This window comes from Rhinolophus hipposideros (genome assembly GCF_964194185.1).
Source record: "Rhinolophus hipposideros genome assembly, chromosome: 19".
Lineage (NCBI taxonomy): Eukaryota > Metazoa > Chordata > Mammalia > Chiroptera > Rhinolophidae > Rhinolophus > Rhinolophus hipposideros.
The window spans coordinates 40,693,416-40,712,312 of record NC_138065.1 but is presented as its reverse complement, the minus strand read 5'-3'; the positions used below and the strand labels follow the sequence as shown (position 1 = coordinate 40,712,312).

Here is an 18,897-nt window from a genome sequence, read left to right as displayed (position 1 = left end):
GAATACTCTGTATGAAGCAAGAATAACTTCGACAGCAACACTTAAAAATGTCATTGCAAAATCTGAAAATTACATACAAAATACACTCACAGATGTAAACCTTCCTTAATAGTATATTAGCAAGCAAAATCAAAATTAAATTTTTGTAAAACAGCAACAGACAGTGTTCATAGGAGCACTGTTAGGAATAAATAATGGAAACAACCCAAAGGCCTATCAACAGTCAAATGCGTATTAGAAATCATGGCATATTAATATAATGGATTATATTCCGCAATGAAAATCAATGAAGTACAGCTACAAGGAACAACACGAGTGAATCACTGGAGTATAATATTGAAAGAGGAAGTCACAAAAAGAAGACGTAATAAAATTCTACAGGATAAACTCTAAAAACATGAAATATTATTAAACATACATAACCAAATTGTAAAGAAAAGCAAAATACAAAATCCAAGATGGTGCTCTCTAAAGAAAAAGAAAATAATAGGATCAGGGAAGGGCGCATAAGAAACAATAGAGATAACAGTGAGGTTCTGTGTTTTTCATAAGCATTCTTTTATAATTACTCAATATTTAACTTAAGAAACTCAAAACACCTAATAGAATGAACAAGACAGCTCCTAGCATGGTTCTTTCCCATCTCTCATTCTCTAAATTTTTGCATAGTGTGGAAAGGAGAGCTGTGGCTAACCATTATATAACAATAGATGAGAATCCTCTCCAAGCCCTCCTGAATGTTGATTTTTAAAAGAAATCTAGAAATAGATGCCAAACAGAATTCCTTCGTAATGTTAATTATCTAGCCACGTATTAAAACAGCCATCCCATTTGCTCTGTCTTTTTACTAATTATGTTTCAGTATTCCATCCACAAGGGAAAAAACTTGAAAGCTATTTAAACTTTGCCAAAGTCAGTCATCACAACATCAAAAACTGTCCAAAGATTTTGGAATTTACCCAATCCAAATACACAGACAAAAATTATATCTATTATTTGAATTCACTTTAACTCTCTGCTTAATCTTTTTTATTATTGTTCCAGTTTGTGGCCCTTAACTACCATAATCATAATAATACAACTTTTAGACCCTCAGACCAAAATAACTCTTGGTTCATTGGAAGTAGAGCGGGGAGGTGGGCAGGAATCAGTGGTCTCACTGAAGTGATAACATGTGTCTAACAGGCCATAAGAAGTATTTAGAAGTAGTTCCATGACAATATAGCTGTAGGCAACAAATGAACTTAAGACTATGTATGTACTGATGGTGATAAATGCTAAATGGCTGACAGAAAGCAGTTCTATTTATTCTAGTTTCTGAGGAGACCTGTTCTTTCAGTTCCAACTCTTAGATTGTTTTCAGATTTTCAAGTACTTTAAGTAAATCCATAAGTAGAAATACTATGAATAAAACATGTTTAGATCTCTTATTTCAGCTTTGTTGAAGTATACTTGACATATAAAATTATATTTAAAATATACATTGAGGTGATTAAATATTTGCATACATTGTGAAAGGATTCCCTCCATCTAGTTAACTAACTCATCCATCACCTCACATATTCATCTTTTTTGGGGGTTATGAGAACATCTGAGCTCTAGTCTCTTAACAAATTTCAATTATATAGTACAGTGTTATCAACTAGTCACCATGTGTTACATCAGATCCTCAGACCTTATTCATCTCATAACTGAAACTTTGTACCCTATTCCCAACATCTCCCTATTTCTCCCACTCTCCAACCCCAACAACAACTTTCTACTCTGTTTCTATGACTTTTTTTTCAGATTCCACATATAAGAGATACCATGCAGTATTCATTTTTCTGTGTCTGACTTATTTTAGATCTATTATTTTAAAAGTATTCCATCCCATGTCCTCGCAAGTAGCATAATCTTCATAAAAACAAATCAGGTTTTATTTAAGTTGTGTAAAACCGTTTATGGCTTGCATTTTACACTACACAAAATTTAACCAGTAAACAAGCTACATCACAACACAATTTATCGTAAGAGCATATCTAAACTATATAGTCATGTTGAGCTGGTGGACAAAATACCAAGCCAAACTCAGATAGTACTACTTATCAGAAAACCAGACATATCCCAACTCTGGGTTTGCTTCATTTTGGATCATGCAAACGTATCATAAGAACAGTTTGATTTAATAGTAATGTGTTTTAAACGACCAAAAGATGAAAACGTCTTTAAAAAGTAATGCTAAAAAGACAATATGATATATGTAATTGAAACTGTAGTCAAGAAGTAGGTGTCAGGACAACTGGTCCTATACCTCTAACTAGCCAGGACCTTGGGCAAGTAAGTCACTATTTGAACCTTATCATAAATCAACTCTAAGGGGTTGGAATAAATTAGCCAGTAAGGTCCCTTCCAAATTTAGAATTTTATAAACAGTAGGCAAGAGTCTGAGAGGGGAAGTGATAACTTATTAGGAGAAAATGACATAGTCACAAAGGGACAAAGAAAAATATTTATAATTTGTAAAGTATTAACTGTGTGAAGCAAAGAGCACAGACTAAACTCAAGAAGAGAATGTAATCTCCAAAAAGAATCCTTTGAAAGAACTTTGCTAGGGACAGTCCCATGAAAATTGGAAATGGACATGTAGTTATTTATTAAACAGTAATTTAGCAAGCATTTTTGCTTCCAATGCATAGAGGTTGTTAGGCATTGCAACAAAAGTATACTATAGAATACCCTTTATAAGTAAGAGCATACAAAGAGATGTTTACAAAACTTGTACTTTTGTTTATCTAGTAGGTCCGAACAGTATTCACTTGTAGTATAAAAGCCCAACCTAGTTAGAATTTTCTAACTCAGATGTGTCTATAAATATAATCATGTGCCACAAATTCATATGTATGTTTACACATATAAAATTCATTGTGTATTTTCAGTTAAAATCAATTGGTGCCCACATCAGACACTTGGTTCCTCAAGTAATGAACTTGTTTCATAGATGATAATGAGCTGAGAAGCTACTGCTCCAAGTAGAAATTAAGTTAGTGAAGATAGAATTGAGACCTGCCGTTGAGTACTGGAGAGCACCAAATACCACGTTCAAATAAACACACCAAAAAGGATTTGCTCTAATTAGAGTGGTGAGATCCTTTCCTGTTTTAAAATTCAATTTGATTCAGCAACATTTATTGAACATCTAAAATGTTCAAGTGTCAAAATCAAATGTAAGAAAGGCGTTTGAGTTCACATGGCATTTCTGGGATAAGAGTTCAAGGCACACAACCCTGACAGCAACGGATTCCAAAGTTTAATCACTGTTACGACTCCACATTCAGCCTGACTCCCTCCATCACAAGCACCCTTGGGTGTCGTAATTGTCATCGGTGATTGACCAGTCCAACTTGAAGCAGAGGTTTGCAGAGTGTCACTTCATGACTGTGTTCTTTTCATCAGATTCCTCTGGGCTCTTCTTTTATCCTATTTTTTTTCCCCAAACCATGTGCCTTTGTGCTTCCCAGATATTCTACTGACCCCTCTTCCTTAACGTTCCTGATGATAGGAACACTGGCATTTGTTCAGTGGCACACCTCATTGTCCTTCAAGCTAGGACAGCACAATTGAGCAAAACTTAGCCAGCATTCCATCTCCTTTCCAGAATCACCATTCATCCAGTGAATGGTGGCTTTATAGTGACATAGTGACCAATTCCTTCATTTGCTCACGCCAATGTGTTTATCAGTTAGGCCAAACCCCACTTACAACTGTCATCTCTAAAATCATACCTCCATTCTGAAACCAGCTGTAGTATTAAGTTACCAACACATTAGTGTCTTCAAATCACGTTGTGAAACACAAGGCATTCGTCTGGGCACTACAGGAGGATTCCAAGGATGACACAAGATTTCCCTGGAGGAACTTGAGATGGAGTTAGAGAAACAGGACAACTAGACATGACAGTGAATAATGGAAGGCAGAATGTGGTGGTATTCGATCAGTGAGACAGATATTAGGTACTAGTGAAGTTATCCCTGTGGTTTTCAGGGCAGAGCTCAGATGGAAGCTTGTTCTCAAAGAAGCAGGAGAGAATTTAAATAGATGAGGAGCGGGTGTTCCAGGCACATTGAAAGGCCAAAGAAGTGTAAGTAAGACTTCCATCCGAGGAAGGCAGGAGGGGTAGGACAGCAAGCTTGGGGAAGGAGGCTTGTGCTTGAGAATTGTAGGAAATCAGACACAGCCAATCTCTCTGGCACGGAGTGTTTCATCTTTTCAACAATGTCAGTGCCACTGAAGAATTTTAATCAAAAATTCTGTTTAAGGGTGATTTATCTGACTGTCATACGATGAAGGAGGTGGCAGTAATTGGAAAAAGGAAGATCAATGAAAAGCCTTTGGGAATGCTTTTTATATGAGTCCCACAGCAGGTTGGTAGCAATGAATTTGAAATAAAATGCAGGAGAGACACTGGCAATTGAGGAGGTATCCGTAGAAAGAGGGTGAGTCAGAGAGCCTAACTGAGTCACCGAATTTCACAAAGGTTTTATCTTCCTAATAAATATGCTGCCTAAAGTGTCAACAGTAAAATCATAGACCCATGTAGCCAGTGAATAAGTTAGTGCTTAGTACAAAAGCACCCATCTATTTTACTTTAATGTTTACAGAGTTTGAGCACAAACATCTTTAAGCTGTGCCCGTTCACATGCCCCATGCTTTTTCCCACATGGGCATATGTGCAAGTCGACCTAAGGATGGAGGGTGGACATATTTGCAGCGCCTATACCAGGTGCCAGGCCCTTGGCCCATTGCTGGGGATACAGAGATAACAGCCTGTGCCTTTGAGGGGTTTGCAAGCTGCATCCTTCCCACAGAGTCAGTGACCACACCCAGGCCGCTGACTTCCCACCTGTCCCCACACCAGACGCTGCTCCTGCTGTCCAGTCTTATCCATGCACCTACGAGACTTCCTCCCCTGGCTGTCCACAGATGTCTCCTTCTCAACATCTGCAACACTAGACACCCGCTCCTTTCCCTAGAACCTGTTCCTCCTTACACAAGGTCCCCATCTCAGAGAAGGGCAGAATCCTGGGGGCTCTTCCTTGGGTGATCCCACTGCTGTCTCACTCCCCACATTATCTATCCTTAAATTCTATTGATTCTACTTCCTGGATATCTCTCTTATCCAGCCACCTCACGTCATCTCTACAGTCACCTCTGGGGTACAAGCTACCACCATCTGTTGCCTGCTAAAACGTCTTAAGTGGCTTCCTGGCATCCCAGCCTGCAACCCTCCCATCTACTGCCCACATAGCAACCAGTGTGACCTTTCTAAAACGACTATATGACTGAGTCACTTATCTGCTTAATACCCTTTAATGGCTTCCTATTACGGTTAGAATAAAGTGCAAATCCCTTACTACCCACTGCAAAGCCCTTTATAGCCTGGATCCTGCCCATCTGCCCATTCTCACTTGGCTCCTGAGTCGTCTCAAGCACCAACCACACAAAATTCTTTCAGTTTCTCTAACGGTCCATGCTGTGACTCACTTCGTGGCCCCCACATATCCTATTCTTCCCACCAGAAACACTTTTCTCTTTTCCTGCAAATTCCTGTGCCAAGAAATGATTACCCTGGGCTGCCAGGATAGACTCACGTTAATAATGATCATTAGTCCCTATTGCATGTGTACAGCCCTCTACGTTGGTTTTAACTATATCCCTGCAACTACAATGTCGTTTACATACCATATTTCAAAAACTAAAATTCTGAGGAATGGGACTGAATTTTGGACTACAGGACCGTGGTGAAATAGCTTGGCTTTACAAAAGTCCCATTTTGTGGCAGTGGACATTTAGACCCCTGGCCTTCCCTCATCAGGAACAGGGGTTGCAGGGAAATTCCAGAAGCACAGAGGGCAGCTGCTGCTCTAGGCACGTGTCCTGCAATGGATTTGATATTTAGTCCAGTGTGTTGAAGTGGATGTTGTGCTGAAGAGTCATCATGGAGTTTTCTTAGGGCTGCTCAATGAAGAGGTGCCCAAAACACACACACACACACACACACACACACACACACACACACACACACACACACCCCTCTGTGCTCCTTAGAAGTGTGAATAATATTGGAGGCAGGCAGCTTCCTTTCTCGAAGAAGGAGGTATAGAGAGCCTTCTACTTGCCCTCACCTACCTGAGGACACAGCTGTGTTGTCTAAGAATAAGGTGTAATCAGGTCCTTTGCCATTGTTAAATAGGAAACAAACCCACCCATGAAGAGGAACAGAAGAAGTTCCGGATTCAGAATGAATGGACATGGCTACCTCGACCAACTAGAACCCAGAACTCCTGGGGCAAGTGGGCTGGGTTGAGCACTAAAGGAGGTGTCCTGGGGACCCCAAGTGACAGACTTCATTGGTGGACCTTATCAGAAAGGCAATGAAATCATCTTCCCACAAAGATCCCTTCAGGATATTATGCTAAGTGAAATAAGTCAGACAGAGAAAGACAATACTTTATGATCTCACTTATATGTGGAATCTAAAAAAAACTGAACTCAGAGAAATAGAGAACAGATTGGTGGTTGCCAGAAGCAGAGGGTGGGGGATTGGGGAAATGGGTGAAGGTGGTCAAAAAGTACAAACTTCGGAATTAAGACACATAAATTCCGGGGATGTAATGTACAACATGGTGACTATAGTTAACGATACTGTGTTGTATATGAAAAGTTGTTAAAAGAGATCTGAAAAGTTCTCATCACAAGAAAAGAAATTTGTAACTATGTCAGGTGACAGATGTTAACTAAACTTACTATGGCAATCACTTTTCAATATATACGTATGTGAAATCATTATGTGGCCCAAATTAAACGAATACAGTATTATATGTCAATTATATCTCAATAAAACTGGAGGGGGGTGTCCCTGAGGACTTGTGGGTGGAAGGGATTACTAGTGGCCCAGCATTAGCTGCTAGTATATCTCACAGGTGCTCGGTGGCCTGAGAGCCAACATCGATGGCTGCCAGCCCTTGCTCTGGTTGCCTGGGGCTAGAAACCAGCAGCCTCCTCAAGCCCCCTCAGCACTTCTGGCCTGTATCACAGTCCTAATTTCACATCTATTTTCTAAACTCTTCTGGTAATTATGGAAAACAAATAATGGTTACCTGGGAGTCTGTGAAACCTCTTACGGGTTTACTCAAGATCCTACAATGACTAACAGGTATAGACTGAAACAAAACAAGTGATTCAGTAAAGGTGAGAGGTACCTTGTGCTGTCAGAGACACATAAACAGAGGAGAGAAGGGAAAACCCCATGAGCTCACAGGCCCACGACAGTCAAGGGCTGTTCCCTACGAGAGTTTCATGGTCTCTGGCTCTGACTGGACCTCCTGGATATGATGCCAAATCACATTAAATAAGTCTGTGTAAAGCTTCAGTGAGGAAACGTGGTTTCTGGACAGAGGAATGTGACACAGAACCAGCAATGTGACTGTATCTTGTGATCTCAGGGCCTCTAACAAACTGGAGAGCAGAGCTGGGTTTTGAATCGACTGAAATCTTCCATAAATGGAGTCTAAACGCAGGCTGCATAACATCCAAAAACTCCCCGGAGAAATTCCTATTATGTACATGGAAGGGGGAACGAAGCAAGTCCCATCTGGCTGGGCAGAGACTAGCCTCGGCTTAGTGAAACTTCGTGGTTCCTGGGTTAAGTGCCAACGGCATGTTTGTGCTAAGCCAAGGCCCCAGACACAGCGGTGTAAGTGTACGGAAAAGGGAGCCAGACGGATCAGCCAGTGCGGGACAATTCTTTGGCTCTAAGACATCAAAACCGCAAGGCAAGATATGAATAAAGGTATCATTTTGATGAAGTCCCCAACTACTTAGGAAACAACGGTACGACCAGGGTTACTGAGACTTACTAGAGCAAACCAGCATGATTATCCTTTTCCATGAGTCTCCCAGCAATATACAAGCTAAAATCAAGAGCATACACCTGACATACACCACTAGTGACCTTTACTCTGTGGGACTGACACTCTCAGGGAAAACCCAGAACTTTAAAGTAAGTGCACAATGAAATTAGCCTCATTAGGAACTAAAGGCACAGAGAGATGAGGCTACAGCTCAGAAGTGACCTGTTCAGAGCGGTCTCCCCTGACCAGCCTCCAAGACTGAGCTCTCTTCATTACTATGTGATCACTTCGAGTTGCTCGGTAACCCATTCACTTTGATAACTATCAAGTTATCTTGTGAAGTATCTGTACCTGAAGGCTTTATGGAGTCCAGAAAAAGTCAGCATTTACAATTCATCAAAAACATCATATATTGGACTGAAACGTCTTGATTAAAGACGTAATGTTACTTTAATCCATACCTCAAAGCGCTGGGGTCCGAAGCAGCACCGATACAAGTATGGCCCAGGGATCAACGGTATCAGCGGCCTTAGCAGCTTGTTTGAAAAGCAAAATGGGGACCCACTGTCGACCCAGTGAACCTGAATAGCTGAGGGTGAGCCCCACAATCTGTGTAGAAGTTCTCTAGATGATTCTTACATACTCTAAAGTTTTGAGTATCTTTTGTTCAGAAATAAAGATGGGAATGCGCAAGAAATGTCATAAGGACTAGGGTTTTGCCAGGGACAATCGACATACAATTCCTGCTGTCATTCAGATTTTTTTAAAAAGTCAGGAAAAAGGAGGAGGATGAATGATATGCAAATTGACATGTGTGAAGACGGAGCTTTGACTGGGTGCCTGCATATGCCATCAGATACCTGTTCCACATTCTGTCTCCCTGAGGCTGCCCCGACCTGACTAAACAGCCAGCGTGTGGCCCACACTCCCAGCATACAAAACTCTCACTTAACTTGGTTTCCCTCTCTGTCCTGTAGGCAGCACCCTCTGTGGCTCTTTCTAGGAATCATTTTAACAGATGACTGACCAGGTCAACTGAGAAAAAGCAGCCCCGCTGGGGACAAGCGGGCTGCCGTGCCATACCATGGTTTAGATGTCTGATGCAGTCACTCAGGAGACCACTGAACTTCTTCTGGTCAGGGGCCTCGTGGAAGCAGAAGTAGGCATGTCTGAGGAATGGCTGCCACAGGTACACTGGGTATTCCTTTGGCAGGACCACGAAGGGCTGAGTGTTCTCCTTCTCATTCGATGCTAAAGAAATATTGAAAACACAAAGACGATTTAAAATGTGTATCTTGTATTCAAACTACTTGCTGCAAGCTGTGAAGGTAACGCTCTGTGGCAAGCCATGCATGGAATGGAAAGGTGATGTGAGATACCTTCACAGAGTGGGGGAAAGGAGAGTTTAGGCTTCCCTTGATTCCCTCCACCAGCTTCACCTGTGTCACTCCAGCAGGTGGCCTCACCTCCTATCCCACAGGACTACCATGGCCACCAGACCCAATCTTTCCCAACTTCTTCACATCGAAATAACATGCAGACAGCGCTTGCTCTTCTCAACTCACCTACCACGGGCCAACGTGTCCACCTGTGCAGACATTCAGCCTGCTCCCCCTGCAGGCTCCAATCCTACCAGGTCAGCTCTCTCCCTGCACTTCCTCCCTCCTCCTGTCACTGCTGAACAAGCATTTGCTGTCTTCATGCCTCCAACCGCTATTTTCACCTTAGTCTTGGTCCTGCCCCACCAGTCCCGAAACCATTGCTGAGGTCACGAGCGTCACCCTGACTACCAACCTAGGGCTCCTTCTTTGTTATCTAGCTTTTAAAACCGATCTGAAACATCTGTTGCTGTTAACACCCCCTTCTTTTGAAAACATGCTCTTCCTGTGATTTCCAGGAGCACCTCTCTCCTGGAGTCCTTGATGCTTTTTAATAACGGTTTCTTCTTTGTCCCCTTTATTGGTTCCTCTGTCCCTTCTGCCCGTCTCCCTGTTAAGTGTTGGGGCTCGTTCCCTGTTCTGTACTAGTTTCTGCTTTACTCTCAGCTTCCATTCTCCCTGGGTGTAGTCATCCATTCCACGAACACATAATGTTTCTATAGTTCATATTCCTGCTTCCTCTTTCCCTTACATCATAGTTTTGCATAGAAAATTCTCATTCGTCCTTCAAAAATCAGTTCAAAAGCCACCTCCGCTGGAGTGCCTTTGTTGGCACCTGCCTTTACTGCCAGAGACAGAGTTGGGTGCTCCCTGCCTTGTTCTCCCAAAATATTGTGATGATTTGTTTCCAGGGCTGGCACCCACATTCAGGGTAAGAGGTGCAGAGTGAGATAAGCTGCCCTGTTGATTTTCCCCAAATATCAGAACCACTCTCCCAGAGCTCCAAGAGGATGGAGACTGCATCTTACATATTTTTGTATCCTGAGTGCATGATAGTCATGAAACCTAGTAGGTGTTGAACTACAGTTTCTTGAATGAATAAATGTGTTACATTGTCCTAGAAAACTTTACAAGCCTTAAGAAAGAGACTTTTACCTCTTTCCTCAAAATCAATTCCAAGAAACTCATGTGAAGCCATAGGAGGTCTAACAATTACATTCACAAACTTGTTGCAACCATGTTGCTAACCTTTTTTTGATATCAGAGGGATTATTCATTATGAAATTGTACCAATTGGACAAACAGTTAACCAAGTTTACTATTTGGAAGTGCTGCAAAGGCTGAGTGAAGAAATTAGACGACCTGAACTTTCTGCCAACAATTCATGGCTCTTGCATCACGACAATGCACCAGCTCACAGGGCACTGTCTGTGAGGGAGTTTTTAGCCAGTAAACAGATAACTGTATTGGAACACCCTCCCTACTCACCTGATCTGGCCCTAAATGACTTCTTTTTTCATCCGAAGATAAAGGAAATATTGAAAGGAAGACATTTTGATGACATTCAGGACATCATGGGTAATATGATGGCAGCTCTGATGGCCATTCCAGAAAAAGAGTTCCAAAGTTGCTTTGAAGGGTAGACTAGGCACTCGCATCAGTGCATAACTTCCTAAGGGGAGTACTTCGAAGGTGACCATAGTGATATTCAGCAATGAGGTATATACCACTTTTTCTGGGATGAGTTCGCAAACTTAATTGTCAGATCTTTGTACTGCTATTCAGATCCCCTACCTAAACTTTCCCTTCCATGTGTTCCAATTATATGATATTGCACTTGTTTGAATGAATCCCAGCTTATTTCCAGAGTCATGGAGAACAAACAAAAGAAAAAATTAGTTCTGTATTCCCTGCCTACATCATGGACATCAATCTCAGGGAAAGAGAGGGAAGAAGGACCCTTTCAGTAGCCATTGGAAGCACTGGGCATACCAAGAAATGGGTCATAACCATAAAGGACACTCTAGAATCGAGTCTTGCTGCTGGCATATTAATAAACCAAGATTGGCTTAGATCAAGAAAAGATTTCTTGGGGCTTATATGGGAACTCTGCTTCCAGTGTCCTGAAATCTGAAAGTAATACAGAAAGCACTGGGAGTATAAATTTCGTCCCACTGGCAAAATACCTGGCACATAATAACCTAAGAATGAATCAACATATGAACGAATAAATGAATGAATCATTGAACTGTAGCAGAGACCCCCTAATTGTAACATATTACCTATTCTCCCTTCTTTCTTAGTAACAAAGCCCTCGATTTTTTCATTGAGCAAGTGCTGCATAAATTAAAGACTGTATTTCTAGCCTCTATGGCAGCTTAGTGTGCCACAGGCACACTATGTCCCGACCAATGGAATGTAAACTGAAGAGGCCATGAGACTTCCTGGAAGTATCCTTAAAGAGACAGAATGTGCCCCACTCCTTTGCTTTTCTCCCTCCTGCTCTCTGGAATGAAAAAGCCATGGCAGGCTCTCCAGCAGCCATCTTGGACTACATCAGTAAGGGCTACCACCTAGAAATAAAGGGGGAGAAAGCTAGCAAGAGCCTCTGACATTTATGGAACTGTCACACCAGCACTGGATGGCTAATATCCAAATATTTTCAACAAGGTCATAAAATCTTGTTGTTTTGCAGCAAACTAGATGCCAACTAAATGAATCACTTTGGCAAGACATGGGGCACTTTTGATATATCACCTCAGCAGAATACTGTGTAAAAAAGACATTTACTGATGAACCTCTAGTGCTTTTCTCAAGCGAGGTTAATTCCTCCCACCTTGATTGTGCCTTTATGTTTTCCAATCAGATTAGTATCACACAGGGCATCTTCCTGATTAATATGGTTTTGTGAAACAATCCTCCTTGCCCTTTCAAAGATGTCACAATTTTGTGCCAACTACTAAAAGCAATAGTGACTAAACGCCTCAGAAAGCCCCATAAAATTCACCCCTATTAGCCTCTTAAACAACTATCTCTCACTTGATCTTTTACAACAGTTTTCCAGAGGCCATCAATCTGCATTTTTTTCTGAGTTAAGTCACAAGGATATCACAAATGATCTACTGTACAATATTCTGTTTTTAAATCTTAGAAGGCCATACCATATAATAAAAAATGTCATTGAAATGCCCCCAAGCAGAAGCCCTGAGCCAAACGACATTAGTCACACAGGATTTGTGTTTCTTATTCCATTTCATTCCTTCTGATATGATTTCATCAATAAGTCAATTAATACATTGTCTGTTCTGATTCATTTCATTGGAAAGTTCCTTTGGAGAGATTCTGAAGAGTCAACATGTTGGCATTCCCATTTCTAGCAGCAGCTTTAGAGCCAAGATGACAAATAAGTAGATGTTGAAAGAAAATATAATAATATATATAATGTACATAAAATGTTATGTTAGCCTGAATTACTTAATAATAGTTTCTTAATCTAGACTTATGGACCATGTGCTAATCTTTTAATGGTGTTATTGAAAACACTATGCTAAGCATTCTGCACCAAAATAGCAATTGAAAAAATGATTAGATTTTCTCCATAAATTCTAATGAAATGATTATACTCATTAATAAGAACCAGAGCTCTCTTCAAGAAACATAACAATTACTGTGTGGTACGATTTACACAAAGCCAGATGGAGTTATTACATTAGCCACAGCTCATGGATCTCTATGAAAGGCTCTATTTGGTTTATATATATATATATATTATCCATCACTTTCTCTACATGGAAAAAGTGAAATGAATGAGAATCAAAGTATGCTAGTGATGGAAAGATCCTTCCAGATTTTCAAGTTCAAGGCCCTAGAGTTGGAGAAACAGAAATCAGAGAAATTTAATAACATTAGGGAAAGCACTTGATAAGTTAGAACTAGATAAAAATCCAGTCTCCCAATTCTCAGTTCAATGCTCTTTCCACGGCAGCATTCAGCTATTATTTATAAATACGCTAATTAATGCAATGCTTTTTTACACTGTAGCTATGAGTTACTGAAACACTTGTAAAAAGCATTTTGTCAATTTAGGATATTCTATTGCATATCTTCCTAAAATTAGAAAAATAATATGCCCTAACAGGTCCAGGCTTGCTTACTGAAAGATGAGATTGTACATTTCACAGAGTGGGCCCTTTCTTTTTATTTCTGCTGTCCCATGTCGTGCTATTACAGCTTCCAATATATTCTAAAAGCCTCAAGATGCCCAACCAATGGCACATTTTCCATGCACTAGAAACACAGCAACTGACTTATGTATCACTGAGTGTGATTTAAAATAATAGAAGTGGTACAATGTTTACCTAAATTAGGGAAATTACATCTTCCATTGATCTACGAAGAATGTGTGTCTAACCCAGAGTTTCTCAACTTCGGCAACTATTGATATTTTATGCCAGATAATTCTTATTGTCAGGGGCTGTCTTGTGCATTGTAGGATGACTAACAGTGTCACTGGCCTCTGCCCACTAAATGCCTGTAGCACCATCTTTCCAAGTTGTGAATACCGAAAAATGTCTCCAGACACTGCCAAATGTCCCTGGAGAGTGAAATCTGCCTTCCCCATGGAGAACCACTTGTCTAGCTAAAGAAAGCAAGTTGAGGAATTTTGCCCTGGGAAAGAATGCTCAACAACTCACCAAGAGGGTCTGGGAAATGCCGATCAGATAATAAATTGTATTCATCTTCTGACGTTAACACCTTGCCACCAGCTGGAAGAATTCGGCTTTTAGGAGCAGTTCCTCTCTGATAGGCCTGGGAAAGGAAAAGCATAAATGAGTGATTTATTTTCCCCACGGGGATTTTTTGAAAAATATCAAGAATATTAGAAATAGACAGACCCAGACACTCAGAGATAAACAACTCCCACACTGCGTCATTGAGTGAGAGCCATTTATTCAAAAACTATGTTGTGTCAAACTGCTGCGTGCAAGGTATTACTTTAGTACTTTTGTGCGATGGTCACAACATGGTAAATCAGAATCCCTAACCTCAGGGAGATTCACTGAGGTACATTTCTCAAATGAGGACACCATAATCTTGGTAACTTCTAGAAATCCTGCACCACGCTTACCAGTTGAGACGCTAGCACCTGAATCATTTCAATAACCACAAGGGTGAGGATACGTACAGACATTTGCTGAACAAAATGCTTGCAGACTGATGACTAATGAGATTGTGAGACAGGTAGCTGCGATCATGGTTGCCATGGATTTTCATCAACAACATAAAAAGGTTGCCACCATTGACAAAATATGCCACCACGCTGCCCTCAGAAGTGAGACTGTTTTGCAGTAAAATGATCTGGGATGGAAGTGCAATATTGTGACATCAGAACAAATTCTGGCCAGCAGACCAAAAGCTTTGCCATTCAGGAAATGTAAAAGAGGTACAGAGCATTGCTCAAGCACAAAGCAGTTTGTTAAGCAGATATACCCACAAGGACAAACAGATAAAACTGACGTATGTGCCTCTGATGGCAGGGCTTGTGTCAAGGTAAATTTTGAGAATAACAAGCTAAAAAGCAAATTGAGAATTGAAACTAAGCAAACTGTGGAGCTCAAATCTAGCCATGTACTCTTGGGAATAACTCCAGTAATGCTGATCAGGGCAACAAAATCAGAACAACACATTCAACATCAATAAGATAGTGACTGAAGAGGCCCAAAGAAAACAAACTCTTGTATATCTAAGAAGGTTGTTTTCATACTTGCAAAAACCAGTAATCCACTGCTTAAGTACATCAGGGACCCAGAGCATAACAGACGAGTCTAAAGTTGGGTCATTTTGATCAAGTTTAGAAGCAGTTTGATTCAGACTGGTTTCAAAGCTAAAATGCGTTTTTGTTATAAGACTCCAAATCTGGGCTTTTATAAACATTATATTACTTAATCCTCAAAACAGTACTATGAATTAGTTATTATTCTCATTTTGTAAATGAGGAAAACGAAGCTCAAAGCTCAAAGATAACTTGTCAATGTCCCATTGGTGAGTAGGTGACAAATCCAGCATTCATACCTGGGTCTGTCCAGCCCAATGCAAGTGTATAGGAAGTAGGAAGTGATTATCAAATAAGAATGCTTCATTTCTCCTGCTTAATTACCAGCTGAGACTAAACTCTCAATAAAATCACAGGCAACGTAGGCTCTTGATATATAACTTTTAGGTATGATATAAAAAACACTTTCATAAATTAAAAACAGGATATTATTAAAACTTTTAGAAATTATGGCAAACTGCATGGCATTTTTTTAATTTCCAAAGTTTTGGGTCTTTTTAAAACACTTGGTTATTTTAAAATTGTGCAACTGTATCTTAAAAATCCAAACGAGTTCATTTGAAAATGGTAAGCTAAATACATTGAAAGTTGAGGGAGATAACTTAAAAAATGAAAAGAGGAAAAACACCAAATTTGATTCAAAATGAAACTTCAGTTAGTGCCAAGTATAGTGAAAACCTTAATAAACCCAAGAGCAAGCTCGACGACTGTCTCCTCCCCGTTAGTTCGCAGTAATCATACAAACAACTGCTCTGTATTGGGCGGGGCCAGTGCGTGGCCATATGCTGAGTGTTTCAATGCCTTCATTTGTTTAATCTGCACAATAACATGGTGAGGAAGCCATCATGCTCACCATTTTACAGATGAGAAAACTGAGGCTCAAGGAGATTCATGACTTACGGAAGGACACATCTAGTAACTGGAGAAGGTAATGCTACGCAATACTGTCTCTTCTCAAGCTTCCTTGAGAGGACATTGTAATGTGCCATACAAAATTAAGGTGATTTGTAATTATTATCATTATTATCTGTGGTGTATTGATGATTTGCTTCAGACAGCAAATCGAGTGTTGAGTAAAATCCTAATATAGATAAGCAGAGAAAATATCAGCTTAATGAGTGTTGAAAGAATAAGACTACCCAAGACGGCATTGCCTGGTTGCCAATGGAATAAGTGTATACTGTATTTATTTCTATTTCCCGTCAGCAATGAGAAGGGAACACATTGGTCTGTCAGTCTGAAGTCTCTTCCTAAAGGTTTAGCATCAAGGGTATCGCTCAGAGTATCAGTGGAGGTTATCCTGGCTGCCCTTGAACTTAGAGTCAAGAGAGCAGAGTTTTAAATATTACCACCTTTAACTGGTACATAGTAACTTTTCATTTCAAAGGCAGCTTGAGAATCTACGTAGATTAAAAATGTGTACAGTATGAGATCTGAAAGGAACCATTGGGATCTCTAGTTTAACTGAAGCCTGACCTAAACTTTAGTTTTCTAAATGCCCAGTGTTCTTTCCTCTATACCACTATCCTTCCCCTGGGGAAAGAAACAGGAACCAATAAAAACCGAAGTCCTCCAGTGCTAGGTACTTTACATACGTTATCTCATTTTCTCCACATTTTACAGGTAAGAAAAATCATGAGATAACCAGGAAAACATCAAATGGAAAAAAAATCTGTAAGAATAAGAGGAATAAGTATGTGACATGTTCTGAATTCCTAGGAACTCGTGCAAATTCAATCACAATCTTATTAAATAACTCCTCAGCCACCTGTCATATAGAAGGCTTAAGACTGGCAAGACATGGAGGCACAGAGCAGAGAGGGAGAGATATCAGGACAGCTGAATGATGCTAAAAAAGGCTCCTGCACTGGCCACTCAATATGAGCTTCTATTTTCACACTCACTTGCAGTTACTTGTTCAAAGTCTATCTTGTCCACTAGATGACGAGCGTCTGTCTCATCTACTGTGAAATGCCCAGGACGCTTTACAACACGTGGCATATAATAGACACTCAATAAAGACCTTTTGACTGAAAGGAGTACCTGCATAAGAGTGAGTGCTTATTGAAAGAATCGGTCTAGAAGGAGAGGCTGTGGCCGTTGACCCAGCCAATGTTGAAGAAAACTGCCAGAACCAACGGTAACAAGAAAATGTCTTACCTCTTTGTTCTCATAGCTCTCCACAGCAAAATCATTTTTAACCACGACATATCTCTCCTTCCATTTCTTTATATCTTCAGCAAACTGTGTTAGTTCTGCTTCATACAAAACAGTTCCAGGCTCCAATGGTGGCTTAAAGAAGATGAATACAATTAATTAGCACAACAAAACGTAACCTACCATGCTACCACTAAGTCTGTCCATGGCATTTCAAGGTATGTTTTAGGAAACCATCTTGTGCTGAGATCCTAGAGAAATTGTTGCTTCTTTCCCTCCTTCCATACTTCCCTTTCCTACTCCTCCTGACAAAATACAAACGTTTGTCTTATTGACATTTCTGGGATTTCCATTTCCCTCCATTATGTTACAGGAACAGAAGCATATGGTAGCAGGGGTTATAGTATACGGTTATGCCTGGGATACACATGGCACTTAATAAATCCTTGATAAACTGTGAAAGAGAGGAAGTGAAGCAGTCAAGTATAAGCTGTAGGTGCCTATCCCCAGGGAGTAGACACCATAACCCTGAATACGCCTTAGGGTTACGTCCTGAACAGCGGAAGTGTTAACAGGCTATTTGCCTATTCACCACACCTTCAGGCAGCCTCAAGAGGCAATGCTCAATGGTTTTCTCAGACCCAAAAGCCCAAACACTTAATCCATCCCCAGGCTTCCCAAGGAGCCCATGTTGGCTCTCCAATGAACACACAAGCAGGCAAGCCAACAAACTTCAGTTCTACCTCTTCTACTTAAAAGTTTGAGGATCTGTCATTAACCCTGGTGACATATGTGCTGTAGGAGAGTCTCTTGTGTCATTCCTGGTTAGGTCTTTCAATGGGCTAACTGTGTAAGGGATAATTCCCATCCTGCCTCACGGTGCAATTCCTGTATTATCTCAAAATGTAGGAATGGGCCTCTTGTCTTTCACGTGAATTTACATCTATTTTCCCTTTATTAAACAAATCATAGTGCCTTTAGAAACTCATCCCTCCACTTCCAGGCAAGATTTACATGAACTGTACAGAGAAGATAGATATGCTAATCTTTTTAAGAATCGTCTGAGGGATGAAATTAATTCACTTCTGAATCCCAAGGATTAATATTCCACCCTGAGAGACAATGAGGCAGTCTCCTTCCTACCTTACCTCATTAACAGGTAAGAGAGGATCTCACTGTTCTCTTCAAATGAGATTGAAACCGTATATAAGCTGAACTATTTATCATTCTTATACGTAGCATTTCTTAAACTTGGGCCAGTTAAATGGCCCAATGGATATGCCTCCCCCTAGACTTACTATATCAGAATCCCTGAGGATGTGGACTAGAATTTGCATTGTTAACACGCTTTCTAAATTTTGAGATTCACTGGTCTATGAAGACAACATTGAGTGATCCCTACACATGAAGCTAAATCTATTGATCACCTTACTCAACCTCTCAGCAGTAGTTGACCCATTTAATACACCCTCCTTCTTGAAACCCCTCTTTTATTTGCTTTCTGGCACTCTGAACTTTTCCTGATTTTTCTCCTACTCCACAGGCTATTTCTTCTCCATCCATCTTGCTGGATCCTTCTCCTTTTTCTGATCTCCAAATGTTGGAAGATCCAGGGCTTGGTCATGAAACCTCTTCT

General features: G+C 40.5%; 1 protein-coding gene across 2 annotated transcripts in view; it reads right to left on the bottom strand.

Moving 5' to 3' along the window:
- The window catches only part of NIBAN1 (niban apoptosis regulator 1), a 131,467-nt gene that overhangs the window by 54,517 nt on the left and 58,053 nt on the right, over window positions 1-18,897 (bottom strand). For both annotated transcript variants that reach the window (XM_081024735.1, XM_081024736.1), the window contains exons 3-5: window positions 17,265-17,396; window positions 13,966-14,080; window positions 8,976-9,143 (exon numbers count right to left, since the gene is read on the bottom strand). In XM_081024735.1, coding sequence (XP_080880861.1) covers window positions 8,976-9,143; window positions 13,966-14,080; window positions 17,265-17,396 — 415 coding nt within the window. The remainder of the gene's footprint in view (window positions 1-8,975; window positions 9,144-13,965; window positions 14,081-17,264; window positions 17,397-18,897) is intronic.